Source organism: Manacus candei, unplaced genomic scaffold (genome assembly GCF_025592945.1).
Source record: "Manacus candei isolate 608988 ecotype Guabito, Panama unplaced genomic scaffold, ASM2559294v1 h1tg000017l, whole genome shotgun sequence".
Lineage (NCBI taxonomy): Eukaryota > Metazoa > Chordata > Aves > Passeriformes > Pipridae > Manacus > Manacus candei.
Window position 1 is genome coordinate 848,294 of NW_026138065.1, and position 25,682 is coordinate 873,975.

At 39.5% G+C, this 25,682-nt stretch overlaps 1 protein-coding gene across 1 annotated transcript in view; it reads right to left on the bottom strand.

Annotated features, from left to right (window-relative positions):
• The window catches only part of GALNT2 (polypeptide N-acetylgalactosaminyltransferase 2), a 91,212-nt gene extending 67,763 nt beyond the window's left edge, over window positions 1-23,449 (bottom strand). Inside the window, exon 1 of the mRNA XM_051783524.1 lies at window positions 23,248-23,449. Within this exon, the coding sequence (XP_051639484.1) occupies window positions 23,248-23,361 (114 nt within the window). The 5' untranslated portion in view covers window positions 23,362-23,449. The remainder of the gene's footprint in view (window positions 1-23,247) is intronic.
• Window positions 23,450-25,682: the final 2,233 nt, after the last annotated feature.

A 25,682-nucleotide genomic window follows, 5' to 3' on the forward strand; every position in this document is an offset into this window, starting at 1 on the left:
CCCACATCCAGAACAGGCCCCGAGATTTTATATAGTCATCACAGAGGCATGCGGCAAGCTGCACCTCTAAATCAATTTCAAGAACAATCAATACTCTTCTAACACACCAGGAAGGCTAGATAAGTAAAGTTTTATTTTCACAATTGGTTGTGAGTGTGCCTTATAGCAAAACTAAAAAGCCAGAACCAAGATCTGCTTCAGTACTAAAAATTATTTTTCTGTGGTCACTCTGCCATGAAATCACTATAACCTCTATTTCCTGAGTCAACTAAAGAAGTATGATTGCAAGAAGTGCCAAGAATATTTTGCCTTATCTAAAATTATAACCCTATATATTCACAGCAAGTAAAGAAGTATTTAAAATCTGCAAGACTGTACGTGATACTTTTTAAAAAATTGTTATAGAAATACTATGAGATATTGACTGAATTTCCATAAAACTTTCTTGGAGTTTACGAGAAACAGAGGTGCATCTTCAACAATTTATATCTTAACTCTTGAAAATGTGTGCCAAGTTGACAAACAGAACATTAGAAAAGTGTACTGACAAGAGTGGTGTCAACTTTTACCCTCTACCCCTCTATAGATTCATTTCAGATATACAACTAATTATGCCAGCTGGCATACCAAAAAGCAAGTCTTACAATCTAAAATGCTGAAGAGCATCATCAGAAATTCAACCTCTTCTAGAGTAGTGTTTGAGGACATCTTTCAGATTCCTATAATTTCCATAGGTAGCTGTTTGCTACAATAAACTGCAATGTCGCCTTGCTAACTCACAACTAGGGAGCTTATTTGTGGCTGCTCCATATTTCAGCTTTGTGCAGCACAGATTTGTATGCTGCTTTGTGAAACAAAACTGAATTTTCTATCACTGGAATTCAATTACTCAGTAAGTACCCTGTAGAAAACACAACCCTTTGATATCCTGGACTTCAGCAAAAGAAGCATGGAAGTGACTGGCAGGTATAAGAACCACTATTCTTTTAGAAAGATGCACACAATAAGTACCACTATTTCAAGTCAGCTAATTCTACAGCTCACTGTAGCTCAAGGAGGCCAATTACACTGTGATTCAGATTGTTTTCATTTTTGCTTAGACAGTCTCCAAGGGATATTTTTGTGTGTTAAAATATAGTCTTGAAGAAGACAACCACAACTAGAATAAGAATTTGCACTTTCTAAAGTAGTTTTTTGTCAGCAAAAATCTAAAGCACTACAATTAGTCAACATTTAATTACCTCTGGCATGCAAGAAATGAAGATGTAATCAAGAATGATTAGAAAAATTGCCACTTCGAGTTGTGCAGTCTAATACTAGCAGTACCTTACAGAAATCTCAGGGTTCTAATTTCATAGAATCTAGCATTACAATTTAGCGCTAGGAATTTCTGAAGACACAAACAAACATCAAATAAAACAGGCCATACTTGTTTCTTCATGTAAATTTGTAAGGTTTATACTCATGTATGCCCTGATGGCTGATGAAAAAACATCCATATGAAGAAAAAAACATCACTGATGACATGCAAGGGCTACATTCAGGGAATTTGTTAGTCACTGAGGTATTTTAAAGATGTGTGGTTGTGATGGTGATGCTCAGGACATAGTTTTGTGGGAGATTTGGCAATGCTGGGTTAAAGGTTTGACTCAATGATCTTAAAGGTCTTTTCCAACCTAAACAATTTACAGTTCTATGAAATTAAGCATTCAGTAAACAGATTACAGCTGGTTGAAAACATTAACAATGAAGTAATAGATGTGGCTCACACCAGCTGCATCCACAACAGTAATTCAGCATGCCGATGGGAACAAACACACCAGCAAATATTTTACAAGTAAGCTGAGGTGAAGTTTTAGATTAACATTCAGGCTTATTTACATTTCCTAAAAAGTGATGATAAAGAACAGGTGTTTAGTCTACCCACTGTCACTTTAAAGGCACAAGATCAAAAATAATATGCTTAAATTCAGTCTATGATCTACCCTCTTTTTGCTAAGACCCATCTGCTCCTTCAGCTATACAGTGCCCACTCCCTCTGTTCTGCCAACTATTTTCTCCTAAAGCAGAGCAACTGTTCCTACTGTGCTGTGTTGATACTCTTTGGTATATATCCTTTCATATTTTTTTCTTCTGCCCTTCTTCAATCCTAATGGGTTTTTTTGAACTTATCCTGCTCCCTTCCTCAATTCTGCTTTCCTTCCTCTTTCCTTTATGGGTTGCATAACAGCTGAGTCTATCAGACTCTCTAGTAAAGTACTCAGTAGTATTGCCCAGTAAATTATCTATTCCTGCTAAGTAAGTATTGATTCACAGTAATTGAGATCTCATACACCTATTAATGTTAATAAGCTGATTAAAAGAGGGCTCCTGCAAAAGCCAAGTCTCACACCTGAGCTAGACTGCTTTTAATTAGACTGACATTCACAAGGTAAACAGAAAATTGTTTCCTCATCACTACTGCTTTGCTTCTAAACAATGAACCGTCTTACCAGAATTTATAGACAAAAATAAAGGGCACTGGCTCAAAATTCTTTGAAAACACCCTAGGTGTTAGTGACACATACTGTAAGGCAAGCAAACTTGAGCAGTGTGGCAAGGTAGATACAGCCATTCACCACATTCTCTTGCATGTTGTCTAACAATCCAGTTATTACATGACAGGCCTCACACATGTTTACGGGACCTCTAACAAGACTAGTAACTGTTTTATATCAATGGTTTATATCCTGTGAACTTCTATTTCCTCAAAATGTGGCAGTGAACACACCTGTTTAGATTCTACACACACACACTGATAATTACTGCTGTTTTATTCAGCAATCTACATGTTTTAACACATGATGATAGCATCTGCAACAAAAATGTATAAAATTGTTCGAGGTCCATGGTCATCCTATTAATGATACAAAAGCCCCTTATCCTCAGTCATAATTCCTGTGTTTAAGACAAGCTGGCACATTTTACTACACTGTAAATGTGCCTACAAACTATGGACTGGAATTGTTCACTCCCTTCCTTACTACCTTTCCACATTAAGTTATGCCATGAGTTTCTACTCACTTAAAGAGTTGAACAAGCAGAAAATTAAAAAATGATTGAGTTTTACAGTACTTTTATATGACAAAAGGAAGGGAGGAGGCAGAAGAGTCAGGAATGAAGTTGAGCCTGAAAAGAAGGGAGGGGTGGAGAAAAGTGGTTTTTGGTTTTGTTCTCATTTCTCACTATCCTAATCTGTTAACCAGCAATAAATTAATTTCCTCAAGTTGAATTTGTTTTGCCAATGACAGTAATTGTTCAGTGATCTTATCTCAAGTGTCCTTATCTCAACCCACAAACTAGTCATTATATTTTCTCCCCATCCTAATGAAGACAGGGAGTGGAGTGATAGAGCAGCTTGGTGGGAACCCTGTGACCAATTAAGGTTAACCCACCACACTGAGCACAGATGAAGTGTTATAGTCATACGCTTGACTTGAAAACAAATAGCCAAACATTCTTCTTGCTTCCAGAGTCTCCTTTCTACCCTGTGCTGCTAAGTATTTTGTCTACAACACTGTCATACTCCCACCCCTCAAAGAAGACATCTTCATAGCTGCCTGTAAAAACATACTGTCATGCACAGCTGTCTGAGCAAGACACACTAGGAAAATTAGCTGAAGTCCAACACCAGACTTCCTTTTTAATTCAGTGACACTGCTCTTCACACTCATCTCCTTATGTTCTTCCTTCTCTACAGGAAAAGCCACAAAGATTTATAGCTAAAAATCTGCTAAAAAGAAACAAATTCAATCTACCTCAAATAGAAGAGGAAGGAGATTTAGGGGAATAACAATACTGGGGACTGGATAAGGGCACCCAGATGAAAAACTTCCTTCAGACATATCACACACTGACAAATAACAGTTCTTACTGCTTAAAGGAGAACATTGAGTAAAGAGAAATTTAAATAAAGTCAAAACTCTCTGTCTCTTAAAAGTTGTCAAAAATTAAAAAGCTCTTCTAAAAAAAAGTAACAGTTAAAACTATGATAACCATTAATTTATTAAACATAGGAGCACCAATTCTGTGTTCAACACAAGAATTCCACTCCCCTCAATACATGCAGTTCCTGAGAAATTAAATCCCAAAACACAAAAAGGAAAATCTGCTTTTTCTCCTTTATAAAAAGCTTCCATGAAAGTTTGTGCAGAATCAGAAAGCTTTGGGGTTTGAAACATTTTTTCCAGAATGCCTGCCTTTGGAGTTTGTGACAGCTTGAAAATTAAGTGTCCCATTTCCCAAAACTTCAAGACAAGGACCATTCCACCCACGGTGGGAGGCTAGCAGATGCGCATTCTACAGAAGTGGCCAATACTGAATTAGTCTATCGGTTATTACAGTGAATTGCGCATATTTAAAATCTGGCCCTTAACAAAATAATTATGTCAGTTTATTTACTTTCTGAAGAAATTGAGACCACTTATTCACTGATTTAACAGATAAGTGGCCATGCAGTACTTCATAAGACTTGCTTCCTAATGGGAAAACAAGCTACTCAACAGTATGACGATACTACTACTATGGTAATGTGAAAGGAAGACTGCTTGAAAAACTTGACCTTTCCATTGGAAAACCACACTAGACTGACAAAAACCCCTTAAGAGCGGTCATATGGTTAAAGGGAGCAATGGTAGGCAAGAATTCCTGTATATTGCTGTTAAAAAAGCCAACAAATGGATTTCTTTTTTCTTACATCAGACAAATACTGGCTTCATCAAAGTACAACAGTATTGCTTACAGCCAAAAATGTTAAAACTTTAAAATCCAGAAACCACTCTCATCTACTTATTATAATGTTTCAACTTCTGAATCTAGCTGTTGATATACAGCTTCAAAGGCTGAATTTGAGGGGGTTTCTGTATTGTGGTAATTTCTACCCATATATATGTGTTGATAATCGGCACCAATAGAGCATATTTCTCTGCAGCTCACATATTGTACTCTTGTCATCAGTACCTGCTATGGACAAACGCCAAATGTGAAAAGCAGAAGTGTTAATTTTTATATCCCTCTCAGTAAATACAAACTCATGGGTTTGAAATCCAGTCCTTCAAGCCAAGCAATTGACAATGTCACAAAGGCAAGGAAGTTTCAAGGAAAAATACTGAGGGCTGTATCTATTTCATGGAATGAATACGTTAGAATGCGCAGAACAAAGATGGTTGATTTTGTATGCAACAAGAATAAAGAAATAGCTACATCACCACTCTTCAAAAACAAATTTCCAAGCCTTTGGAGATATGCCATACCACACAAACACAGACTCCAAGACTGCTACTAGAGCAGATTTCTTTGGAAAAAGAAAGCCCACAATGAAAACAAATCCAGATCTGGCAGAAACTGTTTTTCAAAATGTCCTTGTGAAGACATCTTTAAGTTAACCTTCATTCAAAAATTTGATATAAATTCATACCCAAGATCAGTTTGAAACATAAAATTGCCTGATGCAGCAAACTGAAGTACCACCATCCACCCTTCTACCACCCAACACACACAGTCTCACCCAGAAGAACTGGGATTTTTTTTAAGACTGTTATATTCCTTGAGTTCTGGTTACCATCAGCATAGCATTGTGTCACACTTTCCCTCCAGCAGCAAAACGATTGTGTTATTTTAATTTATTTCTGAACTTCCCCCTTGCACACTGATTTGAGGATTCACCCTCACCAAGAGGGGGAAAAAATTATCCTTGTTTTATGGCAATGCTTTACGTAATTCCATCCTCAGAGTGTACTAGTCTGTGCTGAGGGTCAAAAACATCAACAGTCAAAACCTCTGTTTTCTCTAAGTCAGTGCCTACACCTATGGCTTGCATCAGAAGAAGCACTACTGTGAAACAGGTAACTCCTATTGGCAACTAAATCCTTTAAAACCTGGAACAACAAAATAGCATAACTTTGTAGGAAGATACTCAGAAAAAACTTCGTGAGAACAGGAACTACACAGCTACTTATTTGCAGCAGTCTAGTATCAGCTGGAAGGGAGAAAGCAGAAAAGTCAGAGGGACAACATAGTTACCTGATGCAAAGAAAGCCAGTCAGTATAGGAAGAGAACCTACTCAGTGATCTTTATAAACTCAGTCAAAGCTCCCTTTCTGGATCAGAGTCAACAATGCTTCTTGGTAGAGAAATGAACTAATCATCTGAACACAGAACTGAATGTTTTTCAGTAACATGTTGAAAATAAGCATTCATTTTAACTTTTACATTTGGTAGCCTCTGCACACTTCTGTAAAATGATTCAAAGAAAGCTTACTAAACCTTTGTTGAATTTCAAGCATTGGCTACACACCGAGATTTTTTTTTATAATGACAAGTGTATGTGGAAGATGCTGCAGGCTCTGCAGAAGACTTTTTATATAGAACAACATGCTTCTACAAGGACTCTTGGGAGCTACTTGGTCTCCCAAAGGTTATCACTTTCTGTAACTGTCAAGGAAAATAATAGTGTAGATTAAGATTTCATTCCTCTTAGTTAACAGTATACAATGAGGAGAACAAAAAGAGGAAAGAAAAAAAAAAAGGACTGTCAAATTTTTAATTAAGCACACTTATGCATTAATCATGACCATATGGTCATAGTATTATGCCATAAAATAGTTCAGTAACGGTGCATTTCCTCCCACAGACAAAAATAAAGTAAAAATGACCTGACCACATGGATTGTACTCTACTTCTTCAGTCCTTTGTAGAGTAAATTATTATAAATTTACTATCCTTGTGACATTTCAGGTCAACATTTCTCTGATTTGGAACGCATGTTCAACTACAACTGTTTAACAACCCGAGATGTAGAAAATAAGGTGTTGGTCTGCAGCCCCATGTAGAAAACCAAAGGCTCCAACACGACTGTTGCTTCAAACTGCCACCGAGAATAAATGGTGATACGAAAGAAGGAATCACATATTTTGCTATTCTCAAATAGAAACAACTCCAGCATATTTAAGAAGTCTTAAATTGTAAACAGTACAACGGCAAAAATATCAGAAGCAGATTAAATTAGCCTTTATTTATAAGACATAATACTTTCCACTTGCATTCAATGCAAACAGTTTATAAAGTAAAATAGCGTGCTTACATCAAATGGTAAAAATATTTTGGAAAACTGGTGCTCATTATTTCTTGTTGGAATAGTAGAAAACTCCATTCCAATTTCTTTTACAGCAACATGACAAGACGGGTTTTGTTTTAAGAAACAAAGGTGGACAGAGAGGGATGCTGAACATGCAACACATTTAGAACTAGTGCATCTCTAAAAAGGCAGATGCAAAATAGAGCCTTGGCAAACGAACACTGCTGTGAAATAAAAAGCTTCTCCCAACGAACAGCCCAAGCCTACCACTGAAGTAGAGTTTGAAAACCATATTGCAAAAATAGCAAACGAGATAAAATTTGTAGATACCCAATCCCTTTAAAAAACTAAGTTGTCACTTTCACCTCTCTTTTATAATTACAGATTGCCTCTCAAAACACCTTCTGATCTATTTTGAAATATGCTGAAGTTGTACAACATTAAGATAGGCATTGACACCTTTATAGCCAGCGCCACTTACTAGCAGGAGCGATGGCCCAAGAAGAAAGGAAGACTAAAAAAAACAAGTTCAACACCAACTGTTCCGTACCACAGAGAGGCACTGAATGCAGTGGGAGCCACAGGTATCCCGTGTTCACCAGGATCTAATTCACTACCTGTCAAAACTTACTGTGAGTTCTCAAACAGCCATCAGTGCAAAAAAAGGATATGTATTCTAGCTTTATAGATAACCTAAACCCAGTATTTCAATAGCTGTAATCACAGTGATGGTTACAGAGTAAACTGTGCCTTCGCTAAAGAGATTTTGAATACTTTAGTTTTGCCACAGTTCAAGCTGTAACTTCACTTGTGGGCCCTCTCAGCCAGCTAAGTATTTCCAACAGTTTTTGAAGCATGATTTGCGGTTGCAGAAAACCCAGATTTTTACAGATTACTGCAATTTGAAACCTTTTTTAAAATGCATCCATCAAAAATGGGTACAATCAAAATCAGCTGGCATCCTAGGATGACACACCATGACTACTATATTTTTTCTTAGTTTTGAACACCCATACACAGCATAATTAATTTCTCTCTATATATGACATACTTTATAGCTGCCAAAAAAGACATCGTAGTACCACGACAAATGTGGATTCCGTTTCTAGAAGCCTCTTTCTTTGCTAATGCAAATCTGAAGGGAGCTGACAGTCTATGAAAAAACCCAATTGTTATCATTAAAATCCAGATGTGACTGAAAAAGAAATAAATCAGTCAAGTTGTCAAGAAGTGACTGAAAGGTCAACTAGATGGATACAACAGCCCAAACAACAAAACAAACATGAAGAGAACAGCTTTCCATTCATATTTGCTCTTAATGGGAAATAATTGCTTTCATCTGCAAATAAACTTGGTAAACACGTATACTGAACAGCTCAGTCTAAAACCACTTTGTTATTCTTAGCACAGAGACTATTTATTGTTTTGTAAAACTCAAAGCTAAGAGAATGTAATAGGATAATTAAAATTATATATTGTTACTACTAGTACAAATAAAGATCAACCAAAAAACCCCCAACTCTGCAGCATGGTATTCTCCCCAGATTTTCTTCACTTCAACTGGATTTGACTTTCATGCAGAGAGTAGATAATACAGGCAGCATTTTATACTAACAGTAAGATTAGTGAAAAACACATTTGTTCTCTTAGGGCTTGTGATGATTTTCTGAGATAGAAGATAGGGAAGTAAAAGGTTACACTTCTTTAAAATACCTTTTTTTGCTTTATGACCTGCAGCTTATCTTCAACCTGTTTCTTCCTTTTCTTACACAGAATGCTTTGTTGGCAACTGATGAAAATCATGTACAACCGATACTAAGCCTTTTAAAACAAAGTAGCAGCCTGCATAATTACCTTTCCCTTTCCTGTTGCAGAACACAAGTAAAATGTCGGTGTGTGCCAGACACTATTAAAATTACTCGATTCCTGCAGCCCTTCTTCCTCCACAGAAACACTGGGCATGGGCATGAGAAACAGAAGCAGCCAGTTCCTAGTTTAAATTACTTATTGAAACAGAAACACTGAGCTTTTTTTCATATTCTACCGGTACACAATCATTTAATGCTTAAATCTAACATCATAAAATTTCTAATTAGTGGAAAATAACCAAGTGTACATCTAACTTTCTCTTTTTAAGCTCCTGGTTAGACAGCAGATTTCCCAGGATGTATTCACCACATATTCTTGTTGTACATGGCAGGAATACTGCTGTGTCAGTATCAGTAGCTTTCTATTCTTGCAGGGAAAGAAGAATATGCAATTTATGTACACAATTTAGTACTTTTTTTCCAACTATGATATAAAGAGCAAAGCAGCTAGAGATTCAAATACAAACTAAAGAGCACAGCACAGAAACTGGGGAAATAGAACTAATATAACTTCTGCTGTACATATTCAGTCCCCAAAGGAGTAAGAGGGCAGAGTATGTTACAAGTCACCTCTATTATTTGAAGGACTATAAGAGCCTCATTAGCCACCAGCGTGCTTGTAACAAATGTGGATAGAGCCTTCCTAAATCTTCATTCACGAAGCCTAGCCATGAGTATGAGATGATAAGAGCTAGAACTGCTCTTCCAGAAAAACAGGCAGAATCAAGTTAACAGCTGAAAAACTACCTGGTGCTACATGTGAGATAGATTAGGCTAGGCTAAAGTATTTAGGGAATTAAAGTTAATGTGGACAAATTAAGACCACACATTTATGCATGCTAGCACTCAAAGGAATAGTAGGAATACAGCCCATACCATATTATGCTCCTATTCAAAGAGTATAATTGGGTCAATTCCCATCTCAACAGTAGTTCTATCCATGTTAATATCATTGCAGTAACTGTCAAGCACTGCTGTTCACTGGCAGAGCTTGGAAAAGCTTTGTTTTCTCCCTTCCAACTCAGAATATTCTGTGATTCTGTGGAAGAAAAGAATGAAGTGCCTGGTCATTGAACTAGGGGCAAATAACAGCATTTAGGCATGCAATAACCACTGTAACTTCCAAAACTAGAAGGGAAGAGAGTACTTGCACTTCCTATCATTCCACTGCCATTTTCTTCACTATTTGTATAATGGTAAAAAGCCATTCAAATTCAGGGGGAAAAAATTACTATACAATTATTGTCTTAAACTGATAAGCCTGAAAAAGAAGCCTAAACCATGTCCCAAGAAAGCAAACATGCTGGCATCCCAGCTGCTACAGCCTACTGCCAGTAAGAGCATGAGAACAGTCTAAATGAAAACATCCTGCAGTTGCCAGAACAGCAACTGACATACTTCCAAAAACTCTCCCATTGGAGACTTTCTTCCTTCAGTTGACAAAACAATTCAGCGCTAGAAAGTGGGTATCTGCAAGCCCTAGCTGATCACAGAGCTTTTTAATCATACTGATAAGATGCTTATGTAAAAGTATGTTTTCCAGACTGATCATTTAACTCCCTCTCTATCACCTTCCTCCAGGAAAGGGAGTGCATTGCTTTAGTCTACAGAAGACAAAAGGAGACGAATGTCTTCAACTCACTTGAAACTGCAGATATCAAGCTGTGTTACTGCAAAGTTCATATATCTAAGCAAAAAGAAGATTTTCTCAAATATTGTAGGAGAAACAGCAGCAAACTATCAGTATCAATGAGAAGGCCATTGTCTTTTGTTTTAAACGAAAAAAAAAAACTAACACCAAGAACAAAAATCACACACCCATTTTGCCAAAACAAGTTCTACATCTATCCTCACCTGTACAATAAAATAGAATCTCTACCTAAAAACCTGCCTTACCTAATTATGTTTTAAAAAAAATCCACCATGTGCCAGGACATTCTGACAAAGCATTATGACAGTACAAGAGCAAAGCAACACAGTCATATAGCTAAGGGGAATTAGGGATAAACTCAAAATAAGATGGTATATAAGACTCAAACAAAAAAGTATTAATAATCGAAACAAACTACAGACACTCGTTTTGCATACAGAAACAAGTGCTTCAAGTCCAAAACTCCAGTAAGTTCAGCGCTTCTATGGACTATTTTAATAGAAATAGGCATTTTACATACAGCAGTTTTCCATAAGCTCTACCAGTCACATCTTTTTTAAAAGATGGCATGGATGACTATCAAGGACATGCATCCGCTAACATCCAGCACCTCGTTTATTCAATATTATGAACTGCCTTCATCACAAACTGGGTGCACTAAACCCAATGTTTTTCATGTAGGTTTTAAAGTCTTCACAAGATTCTACCAAATCACTCCAGTAAAATTCCCCTAAAACAAAAATCTTCAAAGCAATTTACAATTGAAAAAGGAATCAGTTCAGGCATAGTAATCCATTTCAAGGAATTAACATCTAAAGTACTCCTAAACTCCAAGATTCATTGAACAACTTCCCTAACCTGCCTTTTTTTGTTGTTGTTTAAATACACCAAGAACATTTCTCCAAGTTTTAAAAAAATCATTGCAGGATAAATAACATTCAGGAAGTAGAAGAAAGTTTTTACATCAATTTTCTTCCATATTTTCCAGATCTGTCACTGGAAATTTATCACAGAAATTGAGATAACATCATGACATGACAGGCACAATCACAATTAATTTGAACAAATGCCATGACATTTCCAAACCATTGCCTGCATCTGAGCTGTAGCTGCTCTTGGAAACAAACATTAGAATATCACAATTCTAAACCAAACTGAACATATGTGAACTGGAGGTTTCAGAAGTGGTCAACACCAACCACACTAAGATTAGACACTAGATGTGGTTCACTGCTTAGCCTGGCTATTGTGGCAGATCCAGCACACATTCTAGTAAGCTTAGCAAGCAGCATAAGGTCCCATCACACTTCAATGCTGAAGACTGAAAAGCTTGAGCTATCCCATCCATACAATGTATAATTTGGGATATTATAATTTCTTTAAATCCATTCAATTACTGAGATTTAATCCATAAAACCCAATAATCTAATATAATTCGCTGAGATACAGAAAAAGGTTGGGTTTGAGCAAAATGCCATACCGAGAAATAACCACATGAGAACTTCTACTATATGACCACAGCTAACATTCACACAGAGATATCTAAATCCTACTAGGAATAAACCCCTTTCCTAATTCCATAGTGTAGAAATAACCTGTTATGATCATTCAATCTTTGGCACTTTAGAACCGTGACTCTAAACAGTGCTACAATGCAAACTACATTCAAAAGTGTCCTGAACAAGTGGTCTTTTCACCTGACTTTTCAACACCGTTGAACAGTGTTTACAACAGCCAAGTTTATTAAGAAAAAGATTTCTTATACAGAGACAACCTAGCAAACACAGTATCTGAAATCATCAAAAGTATTTTCTACATGTTTAGCTAAAAAAAAGAAAAATCACAACCAAACTTGAAACATTTGCAAACTTTAGGGAATAACAATGACAAACTGAAAAAAAAAATTTGGAAAGTCACACTCCAGGACAATCCATGTGTATAAAATCAGGTTTTGCCTAAGTTTCTGGCTCCTGGAATTGCAAGCACATGAAAAAGCATTAGATGATTGCAGGCTGATTTTAACATCTTGGTTTTCTCACTATTGTTTCCAGGATGCAAGAAGTACTTTTCCTAGAACACCACTATGATCTGCATTAGTTATCTCAGTAGGTAAGTGAAATGGATTTTTAAGCAAATAGCTTTTGCTTTGTATAAAGACAGGTATTTTAGATCTAGGCTAACACAAACATAAAAATCAATCTCTTGCTTATTTTTGCTAGAAAATATTCAGATATTATTGGGAATAACAGAAAAATTGTACCTTAACAAGGCATAGTGCGTTTTTACCAAGTCTCTCACAAACCTGGCAGTCACTGTGGAGAAGCCCTTCAAAAATTTTTTCACCTCTGATCAGTGTAAGTTAACATATCTCTAACTCTCGTGATACCAGTTCAGCCTTTCAACTAAGAATCTACCAGGCTAAACAACACTTGCAGTTATGCCGCTATAAAGAAAAAAGCTTCCTCGAAAAAGTGCCTTAGGACACACTTTTTGCTGTACAGAGAAGTCAAGTTTCTCCAGTTTTTGCGCTTTAAGTATGAAACCTAAGGATGCAAAGAAATGCTGATACTTGCTAGCCTACTGCTCACTACCTTTTTTGAAATACTTCTTTCAGACTCCAAATGTCTTTTTATTTAACTATCAAGACCTGCAAGTCCTTAAGATGTAGTAATTAACAGAAAGTATACAGCTTAGCATATGGGGTGGGGACATGGTCTTTGATCAACATCTATCAATTTAAGAGGTAATAAGAATGGTTCTTTGAAGAGCACCAAGTGAGAGTCAAGCCCCAACTTTCTTACTGGGCCCTGAGGGCACCTGCTACAATTACTGTTCACCCACAGTACTTACAGAGAACACTGAAAGAGTTACATGCTGTGTCAGTGGAACAAAAAAAGAACATTTCCTTAATTAAACCTTTAAAAAGTATTCACTAACATAGTGCTTATGGGTTATAACTATTCCACATGGTGGAACAGTCGGTTCAACATCTGTGGAGGCTAAATGACATAGCACATCTTCATTTCAGTGGCTATTGGCAAAGGAACACATTGTGTTGTGAGATCACTAAAGAACAGCCCCTGTTTGCTCCACATAGATAGTGCAGGAGAAAGTGAGAAGGCTGCTGTTGATGGATAGTCTGCTACAGTAACCAGAAGAACTTTCACATTCCTCTGTAGCAGGAGACAAGCAACCAGCCCTAACAAGAACTTATTACACTGTCTGGGCAACATACACAAAGCTAATTTTGCAACACACTCCAGCAGATAGATACTGCAATTCCATCGCCCCTATTCTCTTGGTAGGCACACCTACCACAGCACTGGTTTTGTGATAGGGATGTTTCCCAACAGTTAACAATGCAACCTATAAGTATAGAGGCTGCTCACCATTACTCAGGAGCAGTTTGCTACCAAATGAAGCAATTTATGAGAAGAAAACTTTCCTTTTCCTTACCAAGGTCTTAAGAGAACCAAAGTGTACTTGAGTGAACAGACTTTTCCATTTCACTTAAGAGAAGCAAGAAAAAGAAAAGCCAAGCTATTTAAAAACCTTAATATTTCATGTCACTGAAGCGTATATTCATATATACACACAATCATACTTATTGACCATCCATAAACCAACAGGCCAGCTAGAGAAAATTTAGTTTAGTAACCAAAACAAATTTCAGCTATGCTCATTATCTCCAGGGTGGCTAAACATTTGGAACTTAATACAAGGAGAAAACATTTTCTTCTCATCAAGTCATAGCGCTTTGAGAATTTGTACACAATAGCATTAGTTTGGTGCCAATTTTTTGCATAGTCTTTCCTTGGCTAAAGTTCTTTTGTTCAAGCAGACCTGTTACTCAGTACAGGCAGTCTACTGCATTTTGATAATGTTTGAACTCAGCAGAACCTCTAGTTATGCTCTGCTTCCCTTAATAAAGTGCCCAGGTTCTATGACAACTTTACAACTTCAGAAAAGTTATTAACAACTGAACTTGCAACTTTTGCAATAGGCTCTTTTTTTCCATACAAGACCATAGTTATAAAGAAGACAAATCCAAGTTATTGCCTTTGATGTTCACTACACAGCAATTTCAGGGATATATGGAATGCTCTAAAATTCAAACTTGCTGTTCTTTTACTATCTTGTTCCTTTCCCATTTGAATTTCATAAGCAAAGCTCAAAACTAACATCTGTCCACAGAGTCCCTTTACACTAATGTGCTCCTGTCAGTGGATGGAGCTATTTGAACAAGCATATTTTAACTTGTTTAAATGACAGTAAAGGTACTCTGAACAATTAACAACACCAATGTATAAAAAAGGGATAGTAGGAAAAATAAAACAGTTTAGACAGATGAAAAGTCAACTAGGGAAAAAAAGCATTGATAGTACTTTGCACAGGCGACACTGGAAGGCTGTCATATTAACAAGTTACTTTGTTTCTGCAAAAGAACAACAACTCTTAACACAAGGTGATATGCACCAAGAAAAACAAACAAACAAGAAAATAATAAAATGCCTACCTTAAAGGTAAATAGAAGTTTAAAATACACTGCATTCCAACAGGGGATACAGCAGTCGCAGTTTATAGAAAGAAAATAGATGCTGATTTTTTTCACTTTCTTGATCATTAACAACTGCCACATGACAATAAATATTCCAGGACTGATTAATTCATGATAGGACTACATGGCAAATGAACACTTAAGAGAATGATAAGTAAACATTTACTTAGCATATGTCAGTAACTTATTGGTTTCATAAAATAATTCATTCAACGGGAGATCTCATCACAGTCTACAACTTCCTCATGAGGGGAAGAGGAGAGGCGGGCACTGATCTCTTCTCTGTGGTGACCAGTGACAGGACCTGAGGGAATGGCCTGAAGTTGTATCAGGGCAGGTTTAGGCTGGATGTTAGAAAAAGGTTCTTCACCCAGAGGGTGGCTGGGCACTGGAACAGCCTCCCCAGGGAAGTGGTCACAGCACCAAGCCTGACAGAGTTCAAGAAGCGTTTGGATGACACTGTCAGGCACATGGTGTGACTCTTGGGTATGGTCCTGGGCAGAGCCAGGAGTTGGACTCAATGATCCTTGTGGGTCCCTTCCAACTTGGCATATTCTATGGTTCTCCAGATGATGGAGGGAAAGTAAAAAAACACCACCCATTTAAGTATCTTCACTTCCACTTAGCAGGAAAGGTTCACCATACGAAGCTTTCTGTGAAAGAACCTTATGGACTTAGAGGGAATATTAAGTGGTTCCGTTTCTGGTTATATAGACTCTCTTATGCCATGATGTCAAAGTCCCAAACACATAAACCAAATATTTTTATGTGAACACTTAACTTTTTTTTTATCTTCTTCCCTCCTCAATGCAGCCCTTATTCCTTTGAAAGCTTACATGAAAGGGAAAAGGAGCAGAGGAGACTCTACATATTTCAAAACAAACAGCATGAAAGACTACACCCAGGTTTTAAAATTTATACAGCTTAAGATACCACCACTTTGCATTACATGATGGCAATAAAACAACCTGCTAAGCATTTCCTTCTGTAACACCCACACTGATATTCCATTTCCACACTACCCTGATATATTTGGGCAATGACATTTAGACCCATATTCCTGAAAACATTGCAAATGCCTCACTGCTTCCTGCAGATTCATTTTTAGAATTCAAATGTATTGCCAAAACATGGCATTGCCAACACATTAGCAATACACATCTTCTCCTAAGTCCTAATAAAAATCACATTTAGTAACAATTTTACCCATGGCCAGGGAGTTGAAAAACTGTTTGTACACCAGCTAGCTTGACTGGTATTGACTTGTACCACTACAGCTTAGCTACTATAAAGCAGAGGTTATTTAAGAAAACTAAGTGGATCAAATCAACTCAAACAAACCATTTGCACTGACTTCATTTTAGCAGCTTACATTTTTCACCTGAGCTTCACGGGATCAACTGTGTCCCAAAGTTTTCTTTTCAAACAGATTTAACTTAACCAAAAGTACTGTATATTAAATTATTTATAAATTATCGGTAGCCCACCAAAAGCCAAGCAAAACCGTTTTCTAGGCTGTCTGATGGAATTATTTTTAAACAGCTTCTATGCATGCAACAAGGATACCCAGTACCAGTACAAAAGTCTCTCTTCTATTTTGGAGTAGAGTATCATTGTGAGCAGCTTTCCAGCAGACAATATCACATCTCTCATCTGACATACCATCATTTTAACCAAACAGTATCAGATATACACAAGCACTTGGACACCTAGAACACTGAGAAATGGAAAAGGACAGGCAAGACAAAAGAGGATAAAAGAATCAGATTTCTAAGGAAAAAATGTAGAATGATCATGTAATCCTGAAGAATAAGAATGAAGCTAAGATATGTTTAAATGTTTTATATTTTTTTCTAAGTTGGTCTAAAGACTGAGTGAGAACAATTTCATTTCAGTAATTACCACTAAGATGGATCTTTAATATTTTTTACTTCACATGAAGTCCTATTATGCCTTTTCTAAATTGGAAAACAGTGCTATTATATTACTTTTCATGTTGTATTTTGGGAAGTATCTATAACACACGGAAAGAATGACTGGCATTTATTTGCAATATACCTCAAATCACAAGATGGACAAGACAGAACAGGTAAGGCACACACACAATTAATTAGTGAACTACCTAATTTTTAAACTGTATCTCTTAAAGGACATCACTACAACTTACAACCTTTGTACACAGAGATCACAGCAGCAAACCACAGCAGCAATGGAATAACACTGAGAAACACGGCAAACTACTACAAAATCCACACAAAAGGGAAAAATTATGGGAAAAGTTGATTAACTACCCTACTCAGAATGAAACTACTGAAGAAGTCATTCTTTTTACCCAGCCCCTTTTGTCTACAGTCTTGCTCTACTCCTCCATTTAGGAAACAAACAGCTAACAGTAATCTAAGAGCAATAGCATCTGTATCAAAGTTAGAGTCATCAGTTTCTAACCTGGCAGGTTGCAGGAGACAACACAAGTCTTCTAGCAAAGAACTAATTTCTCAATGTCCTGACATACCAACATGCAAAAAAAAATCCCTCACTGAAGCATTTCAAAAAGGAAGGTAAGAAAAGAGAATAGCCATATACAACCACAGACATAAACAGACTGCACAAAATTTGCATACAACTGTCTTTTCATTGCACTCAAAGTTTTATGAAGTAATCCATAAAAATAAGTGACTGAATTGCCAAGACAGTAAATTTGTTAAGTGACATATGTTAGATTAAGAAAATATACATGTATGACATTTTTACATTCTAATGAGAGAATGACAGATTTAATACTGAAGTGCCTGGGCATTTAATCTCTTTCCCATTTATTACAGAATCGTATAAAACAAAGATCTATTAAGAGAAACTGTTACCTGTTATAGGGAAGAACATCCTTTCTTGTCTCCTTGCACCTTCTAGGAAGAAAATGCCAAAGGACACATGATATTTTGACTTTTTTAACCTCTGATATCTTCACTTGTCTAAAGGTCAATGTATTATAAATCACATCTACTGTCATATCACGTAAGGGACTTAAGTTACATTTAAAAATGATGCAGCAAAGTAAACTTAATATTTAGAAATTAAAACAGGCAATGCCTTCCTCAGATGAAAAAAGCCAACAGAATTGGAGAGGTTACTTATAACCCCCTTGAAAAAAAGCTCTACTTCCCATACTGAGAGAGAGAGAGACACTCAAGTTGCACTTCACAATTTCATTCTCTGATAGAAACAGATTAATGAATCTAAAGTTAAGATGTTTTTCCTCTCCTCCTTACTTAAACCTTCAAAAATAAACTTAGGTACACTAACACTCTAGTTTAAGTAGAAAGAGAGCAAGAGCTCTATACATGACATTATGTATAATGGCAATAAGAGCCTCATTTAATAGTAACTGAAATAGTACAGGGGTTCAAAAAAAAGGGGGGGAAGAAAGATTTGTGTATGCTGAATGGAGTTTTTCTAAAGTTTTATCTTTATAGAACAAGAACTCACAAGACTTGCTTCTTTTTTCCCTACTTTACTCAAAGTGATTGAGTGACATACTTGAGACAAAGCATCACCTTTTACCTTTGGCTTTATTTCACCTCAGCTAGCTCCACAGTACAGTCACCTATCAAAAGTCTGCTTCAAGATAAAGAAAAAGGTCTAAACAAACAAAACCAGAATATGGAAAGAAAAACCAGCACTAGGTACAGGGTATTAACCAGTTCCACAGGAAAAGCCTGCCTCCTTGTGGCTCAACTAGCCATAAATTAGATTTCTCCAATTCGCTCCATTACACCCAGTAAATCCGGTGAGCCAAGAAAGTAACGGGCTTCTAGTTGATGAAACAAGAAAGATGTTTCTAATTTTAGGAAGTATTGGTGAAAGCTATCCAGCACTTATTACCGAAATATTGTTTTTAGCCTCCTCCTCTAGATAGGGTGGGAGGTGACAAGAGGTTCAACTTAAAAACAACTGACATTCTTTACATGGCAACAAACACAAAAGCTTGTCAGGGCTCTGGTACTTAAATTGAGAAGGCTCCTAACCTTGATTCAGATGTGGCTTAACCTAGCAGGCCTCTCTTGATGCCTCAGCTTTCAATGGTAAATCCCCATTCTGCCTACAGGTCTCCTTCTGAGAAGGCCTCAGAGGATTTCACTCTTGGCAGCAGCAAAGCATTTGGCATTTTCAACAAGACACAGACATTCCTCTGTCCAGCCTGAAGGGCTCAATTACATGGGGCTACTTTCTTAATGCCCAGAAGGGTGAGTTCTTTAGAAACCAGCTGGGGGGTTTGGCTGGGTTTGGTGTGGGTTTTGGTTTTTCTTTTTTACGTTTCTTTTTTATTTTAATTCAGTCACTCTATTGTGCAAGAGCTTAGTGGTTCAAGAACTCAAAATCCGTGTGACAATACACAAATTCAAATTCACACCAGTCTTAGGAGGGGATCACACCATCAGGATGACTTTGGCTTTCTAACCATCTTGCAGAAGTTGCTCCATTTTCATGCAAGTCTGAGGCAGAGAGCATGAACCATTTCTGCTATAGGTTAGGAAATTTATCCATGAAAAGAAGGGAGCTTCCAGTCTCCACTACAAAGGCTTTTTAATATAAAACACATTAAGTGAACACAAAAGTAGCCCACACTTTTTTCAGTCTCCTAACTGTTGGGCTTGCTCTCTTCTATGTCACACCATCTGTATAAGAACTATTTCTCTAACCTTTAGACATGTGAATCAGACTCACTCTTTCCAATCTACAACCCAGTGACCCAGTTGGAAAAGGAGTGAACTGAACATGGCTCTCTCATGTTTACAATAATTTTACTGGAGATTCACTGGAGAAGGGGAAAAAAGAAAAAAAAAAAAAAAAAGACATTTCTGTGCCCTTCAAGCACATTTGGAATGACAGGCTGTGATTCTACCCTTTTCTTCTTCTCAAGAAGAAATGGAAAGAGTGAAAAAAAAAAAAGCTTGTCACACCCTAAATTCCTGGTGTGGAAGATATCACCTCTTTCTACTACAGTTTTTACACCTGGGTACAGAATGAAGCATTGCACCTTCATCCTTTTTTTTGTTATTATTATTTAAACATTTACCAACGACACAGGTTCTTCCCTGTGTGTTTTAGACCCTTTCATGCCTGCTCAGCTCCTACCAGGTCAAAGCACGGCACAGAGATCTGAGGACTTCGCCACTGTTGACAGGGGTTAAAAACTTTATCAAGGTTGTACCACACAATGCAACATCCAAGTAGCTTCACAGATCTCATTAGAAAGGTTGTAAATGGAGAACCAAAATAAGTAGAAGCTTAGATTAACTCTGACACTACTCTAACAAGAAAAGCAAAAGGGAAAAAAAAAAAAATCACTCCTTTCTCTTACTCAGGTACAATCCTGGCAAAGGGCAAACACCTTCAACTCTACTGAAGAAAAAGGGAATTGGTGGTGTTCAACACACCGCAGGACTCAGGGCCATATCAAACAAGTCCAGTATGTCTGGATAACACACTAGGTCTGTGTATCAGAAAAAAAAAGATCATCCTTATGAAAAAACACATTCTGTTTGTACAACTAGATCTGTAATTAACATGTAAATTACTTACTCGCACAAAGGAAGAACTATCCCCTCCTGGTTTTTGTAATTTTATAGACTGAACACGGGAGAGACTTCAATTTATTAAAAGTTATGTTCTTCTGTAAGCAATTTCTGTTTCCATTATACTGAAATACTGGGCAAGTAATAAGGACTACATGAAGTCATACACATCAAGAAATTTACAACAGCAGGGTTTCTGCTCATAAGTTTAAGACAGTTTGTGTTTTTTGCTTTACACCAGTGTCTGACACTAAGTTAATAAGCCTTTTATTCTGATTCAAAAGCTATTACATTACACACATCATCTTCTACATACACTTGCTAACCTGTGCTGAAGCCCAGGATTAAATTTTACGCTTCACTGACAGAAAATAGAATCCTAAATCATCAATCCACATATAATAGTTAATTTCCCCACTTGTTACTTGTGGCCACAGTACCTATTTTCTTCGTTACCACAGTCTTAAACTTTCTCATTTTTGAACTGAACACTGAGCTTCAGCTCAGGTCCACAAAATCTCATTTTCTTTAAATTACCTTCACTAAACTTTACCAGTTACCCAGACCAGTAAGGTTTACTAAATTTTGTGCAGAATGATACCAAATTACACTACCAAAGCAAGTATCAGGATCATTAATGTCTTAAAACTATAATAAAAACTGCTACTAATATCAATAATAAACAGCAACAGGTTCTAGTAGATTAAGTACCAGACTCTTAGACAGAAAAACCGGTTTCTTTCCTATTTAATTCTCATCAAGTCTTCTAGGTGACCTTGGGCAAATCACTACCCCCACACTGCAGTTTCCCCAGTAGTAAAAATGAATTGAACAGAATTGCAAATTTGTCTGGAAACTCCAAATGAAACAGACCATAAGAGTTAAAAATATATTTCCCTATCTACAGATACATTTGCCTTGATAGCTTTTCTTTATCCCATTATACATCAGCAGCAGCCTAAGATTGCTTTTACTTTCTAAATACACTCTAGTCATTCTTCAAGAACAGCTTTAGGCTACTGCCTTACTTTTTATCACATGCTTGATCTATTTCTGCTACTGTATCTACTTCGAAGGACCAAGAGCTTGTAGCTGGCAATACATACTTAACACTTACTTTAATATATTACATCAAAAGTTGCTGTTGAACTCATTCCTAAGCTACAGAGAGAATAAAAAACAGGACACATCAGAACAGAGAGCCAATTATCAGCAAGCAGTGACTCATTATCTAGACCCTTGCTCACGCAAGTAACCATCCAAGTATTTGCTTCCATGATCTGCCACAGGAACATCAGCTGGCTTTTAGAGGGAATACATACATTGATGAACTGAACTGCAACAAAGCAACAGGAAAATATTTCTCTTTTTATGCAGAGCCAGACTTAAGAAACACTACTTTTCATTTAACAGAAGACAGCCATTATATTAGTGAATAACACCATTTAACTGTGGCACACTTTGTTCACTTGCCCTCTTCCCATTTCCTTTTTTTTTTTTTTTTTGCGAAAAATGACAGGATTATGAGACGCTTTTTCACCTTTTCTACTCCAAAACAGAAGGTTTAAACAATAGTTTCTAAAAGCTCTTCGATTTGCTAATCTTGGGGGGGGAGCCCACTAAAGAAAAAAGCACTTATTTTTCTAAGCAGAGACAGTGGATAAAGTCGCCACTTCCCACATCACTCTACAACAACTTGTTTTGATTGACACAAACGTGAACTATGACGTGCCCAACTTCCAGCTGTGCTCCTGATCAATGAATTACTACAACACATTCAAAAGTCTACTTAACAACTTGGTGGCCAGAACAACGAAAAATTAATCCTCCACTGTCCACAGGCAACTTCTTGAATATTAGTAACTGAGCTGTTACAAGACGAAGAAAGAGACAGACCTTCCATGCCACGGCCATGAAACGTGACAAATCCAGCTATTTCCCAGAATATTGCAAAACCGGTCAGAAAACGGCATCTTTAAGGCACAGCGCTAAGGAGAAACGAAACAGCTGTGCATCTAAAGGGAAAATGCGTTTGCAGCTCGGATCCTCGGCGTGTTCTCCAGGTGGGAACACGAGCTCGAACGACTCCGGCGGGGGAAAGAAGGAAGGAAGGGGCAGACGGGGAGCGGAGACAGGCGGGGCCCCCCCGCCCTTCCCTCCCACACCAACTTCCCCCGTTCCCGGGACGTGGCCGGCCGCAGTTGGATAGGGAGCGACGTGACGGGGCTGAAACCGGTCTGAAGTCCACAAAGAAGCCATCTCCCTCCGGGAAGAGGGTTGGGGAAGGGCGGGCGGGAAGGGGGAAGGAGCAGCCTGGGGGAGTTTCACGCCGCCTGAAAGCGAGCGGCGGTGAGGAGACCCCCCCACCCGCCGCCCCTGCTCCACTGCCCCTCGAGCACCGGGCAGCGCTGCCCCCGCCCGGCCCGAGCCGCCCCGCCGCCGGGGCACGGAGCGGGCGCACCTTCCCCGGGATGAGCTCTCACCTTCCTCCCGCCGCCGCCGGCCAGCGCGGCGCTGCCGCCCGAGTACATGTAGTAGGCGATGCCCAGCACCCAGAGGAAGGCGAAACAGAGCAGCAGCCGAGACCTGCGCCGCATCCTCCCTCCCGCGCCGCCGCCAGGCCACCAGGAAACGGCCGCCAGCAGCCGCCGCCTCCGCTCCTGCCGCTGCTGCCGCCGCCGCGCAGGGTCAGGGGGCAGAGGGCGAACGCCCGCCCCCCGACCAATCCCGCGCCGCCCGGCCCCGCGGGGGGCGGGCCGGCCCCGCCGCCGTCGCCATGGTTGCAGCACGCCGCGCCGCCGCCGCCGCCTCCGCCCCGCCCGGAACGGGGGCCGCGCGCCCCCCGCGGCGGCTGCGGGGCGGGCACCGGCGGGGCGGGCACCGCCACGGCCCGCACCGGCACGGCCCGCACCGGCCCCGTGCCGCCCGCCCCTCCCGCCGCCCGCCGCCCCCGGGCACCCCCTGCCTGAACCGGCCCGTGGCGTGGGAGCCGCGCCTCGCGGGCAGCGGGCGGGCGGCGGGGGGGCGACCGCTCCCCGCCCTAAGGCGGCGGGACACCGTGGTACAGCACTGGTGTGTGGGTCCCTCCTCTTCGGAGTTGTCGCACTCCCTCCCCGCTCATGTTGAATGGTTATTAAAAAGAGACTCCCAGTACCACGGAAATTCCAGACTGGCCCCGTCCCGCTGCCTCCCACCCCATTCCCGCCCCAGCTCGCAGCGCCCGCTGAGCTGGGCACGGGCAGTGCCGCAGCCGCGCCTCCGACAGGACGGGTGTTCCGGGCCCGCAGCGTTGGCAGTGGCTGTGCCCTCGCTCAATTCAGCCTCCGGGCACCGTAGTACAGCGCTGGTGTGTGGATCTCGCCCCTTTGGAGTTGTCTCACTCCCTCCCTACTAATACTGGCTGAATACATAGAGGCTCCCAGGTCCACAAAAACTCCAGACTGGCCACAAGTCGTATCTCAGTCTCTCAAACAGTAAACATGCTTTATGAAGATGTTGTCCCTGAAGTCACTTTGGGGCAGCTAGTGAGGCAGGTGTCCATTACACCTCAAGGGTCAGAACACAGAGTCATGTCAGGGGATGTCCACTGCCCTCTGCATGACAGGAATCTGCATCTCATTCAAAAAGTCTCTACCTTACTTACTATATTCAAGAGATTCTTCCATGGCCTCATGGGACACATCAAGGTGCTGACAACCCCACTATCCCACAGAGGTCATGTACCTGTTCTACTTCTGAGGTCACCACTACAGTAGTGCTCAGTCTGGAAGCATGGCCACTCCCTATGCAGGCCTAAAGGGAGCTCTGTGAGACCCTGCCTGGATCTTCCCAGGAGGTTGACACAGGTAGTGCTCCATGCCAGTCTGTTGATATGGGGTAAAATTGATATCTGGTAAAATTACCTTAATTTCTACATACCCAGCTCCACCCTTGAACACCCCAGGACAGACACTACAGCGCTGCTAGTTCTCACTGTGGTTCACTGACTTGTATGTGCACAGCTCATGCTGATGTTTTTCCACACCAGTGAGTATCCTGTTGTTCAGCATTTGCTGCTATCTCATCCCACTGTGAGATATCAAGAAATGAGAACACAAGAATGAGGCACGTTCCCTAACAATCAAAAAGCCCTTCTATTCCAGAAGCATTATATCCACTCAAAGGAGAATACTCCTTATTTTGAAATGTTTCGAGGGTTTTTCTGTCGTGTTACCTTGCTTTATCAGTAGGCTGTTTTGCTGTCTCATATTCTGACTGTACCCCACATTTCTGTCCTCCTTCTGTCTGTATTGATGTCAGATCTCTGCCAGTCCAGCCACACCAGTGGCTACAGAGCCTCTGTAGCATACTGCTCACCAAGCTGTATCAGGATGTGGCCAGGGGGTCTGGCATAAATTCTGTTGCATAAGCAGGAAAAGATCCAACAGCCAAAAGAAATGACATCAAAAGTTCACCTGCTCAACAAGCACAGTCAGTCCAGACAGTCTCATCAAGAAGGTGATTTGTGTCAATGTTGGCACTGCCTGGGCTAAAGTTGTCTGGCATGCAAAGATTTCAGTGAATAACTGCATGCCTTTCCACCTGCCAGAGCACTGATGGAGAGACAGCAGGGTGAAAAGAGAAAGGAAGAAATCCCAAATAAGTGTCTGTTCAGGGACTGTAAAATAAAGAGATCTCTTTCTTCAGAGCAAATGACTCTCTCAATAAACTCAGCATTATGACTTTGGTTTTGGAGGGATTTGGAGATAGACGCCCAATTTGGGCAAAATAGAAGTTTTGGAATCAAATGACTAGCATCTATTTGAAGTGAGGTATGCTGGAGAATATGGGCTGCCAGGAGACACACAGATGTTCTGGATGAGAGTTTTTGGTTTATCCAAAGTGTGTTTGATGCAAGCAAGAGCAGTTCCTGCAAAAG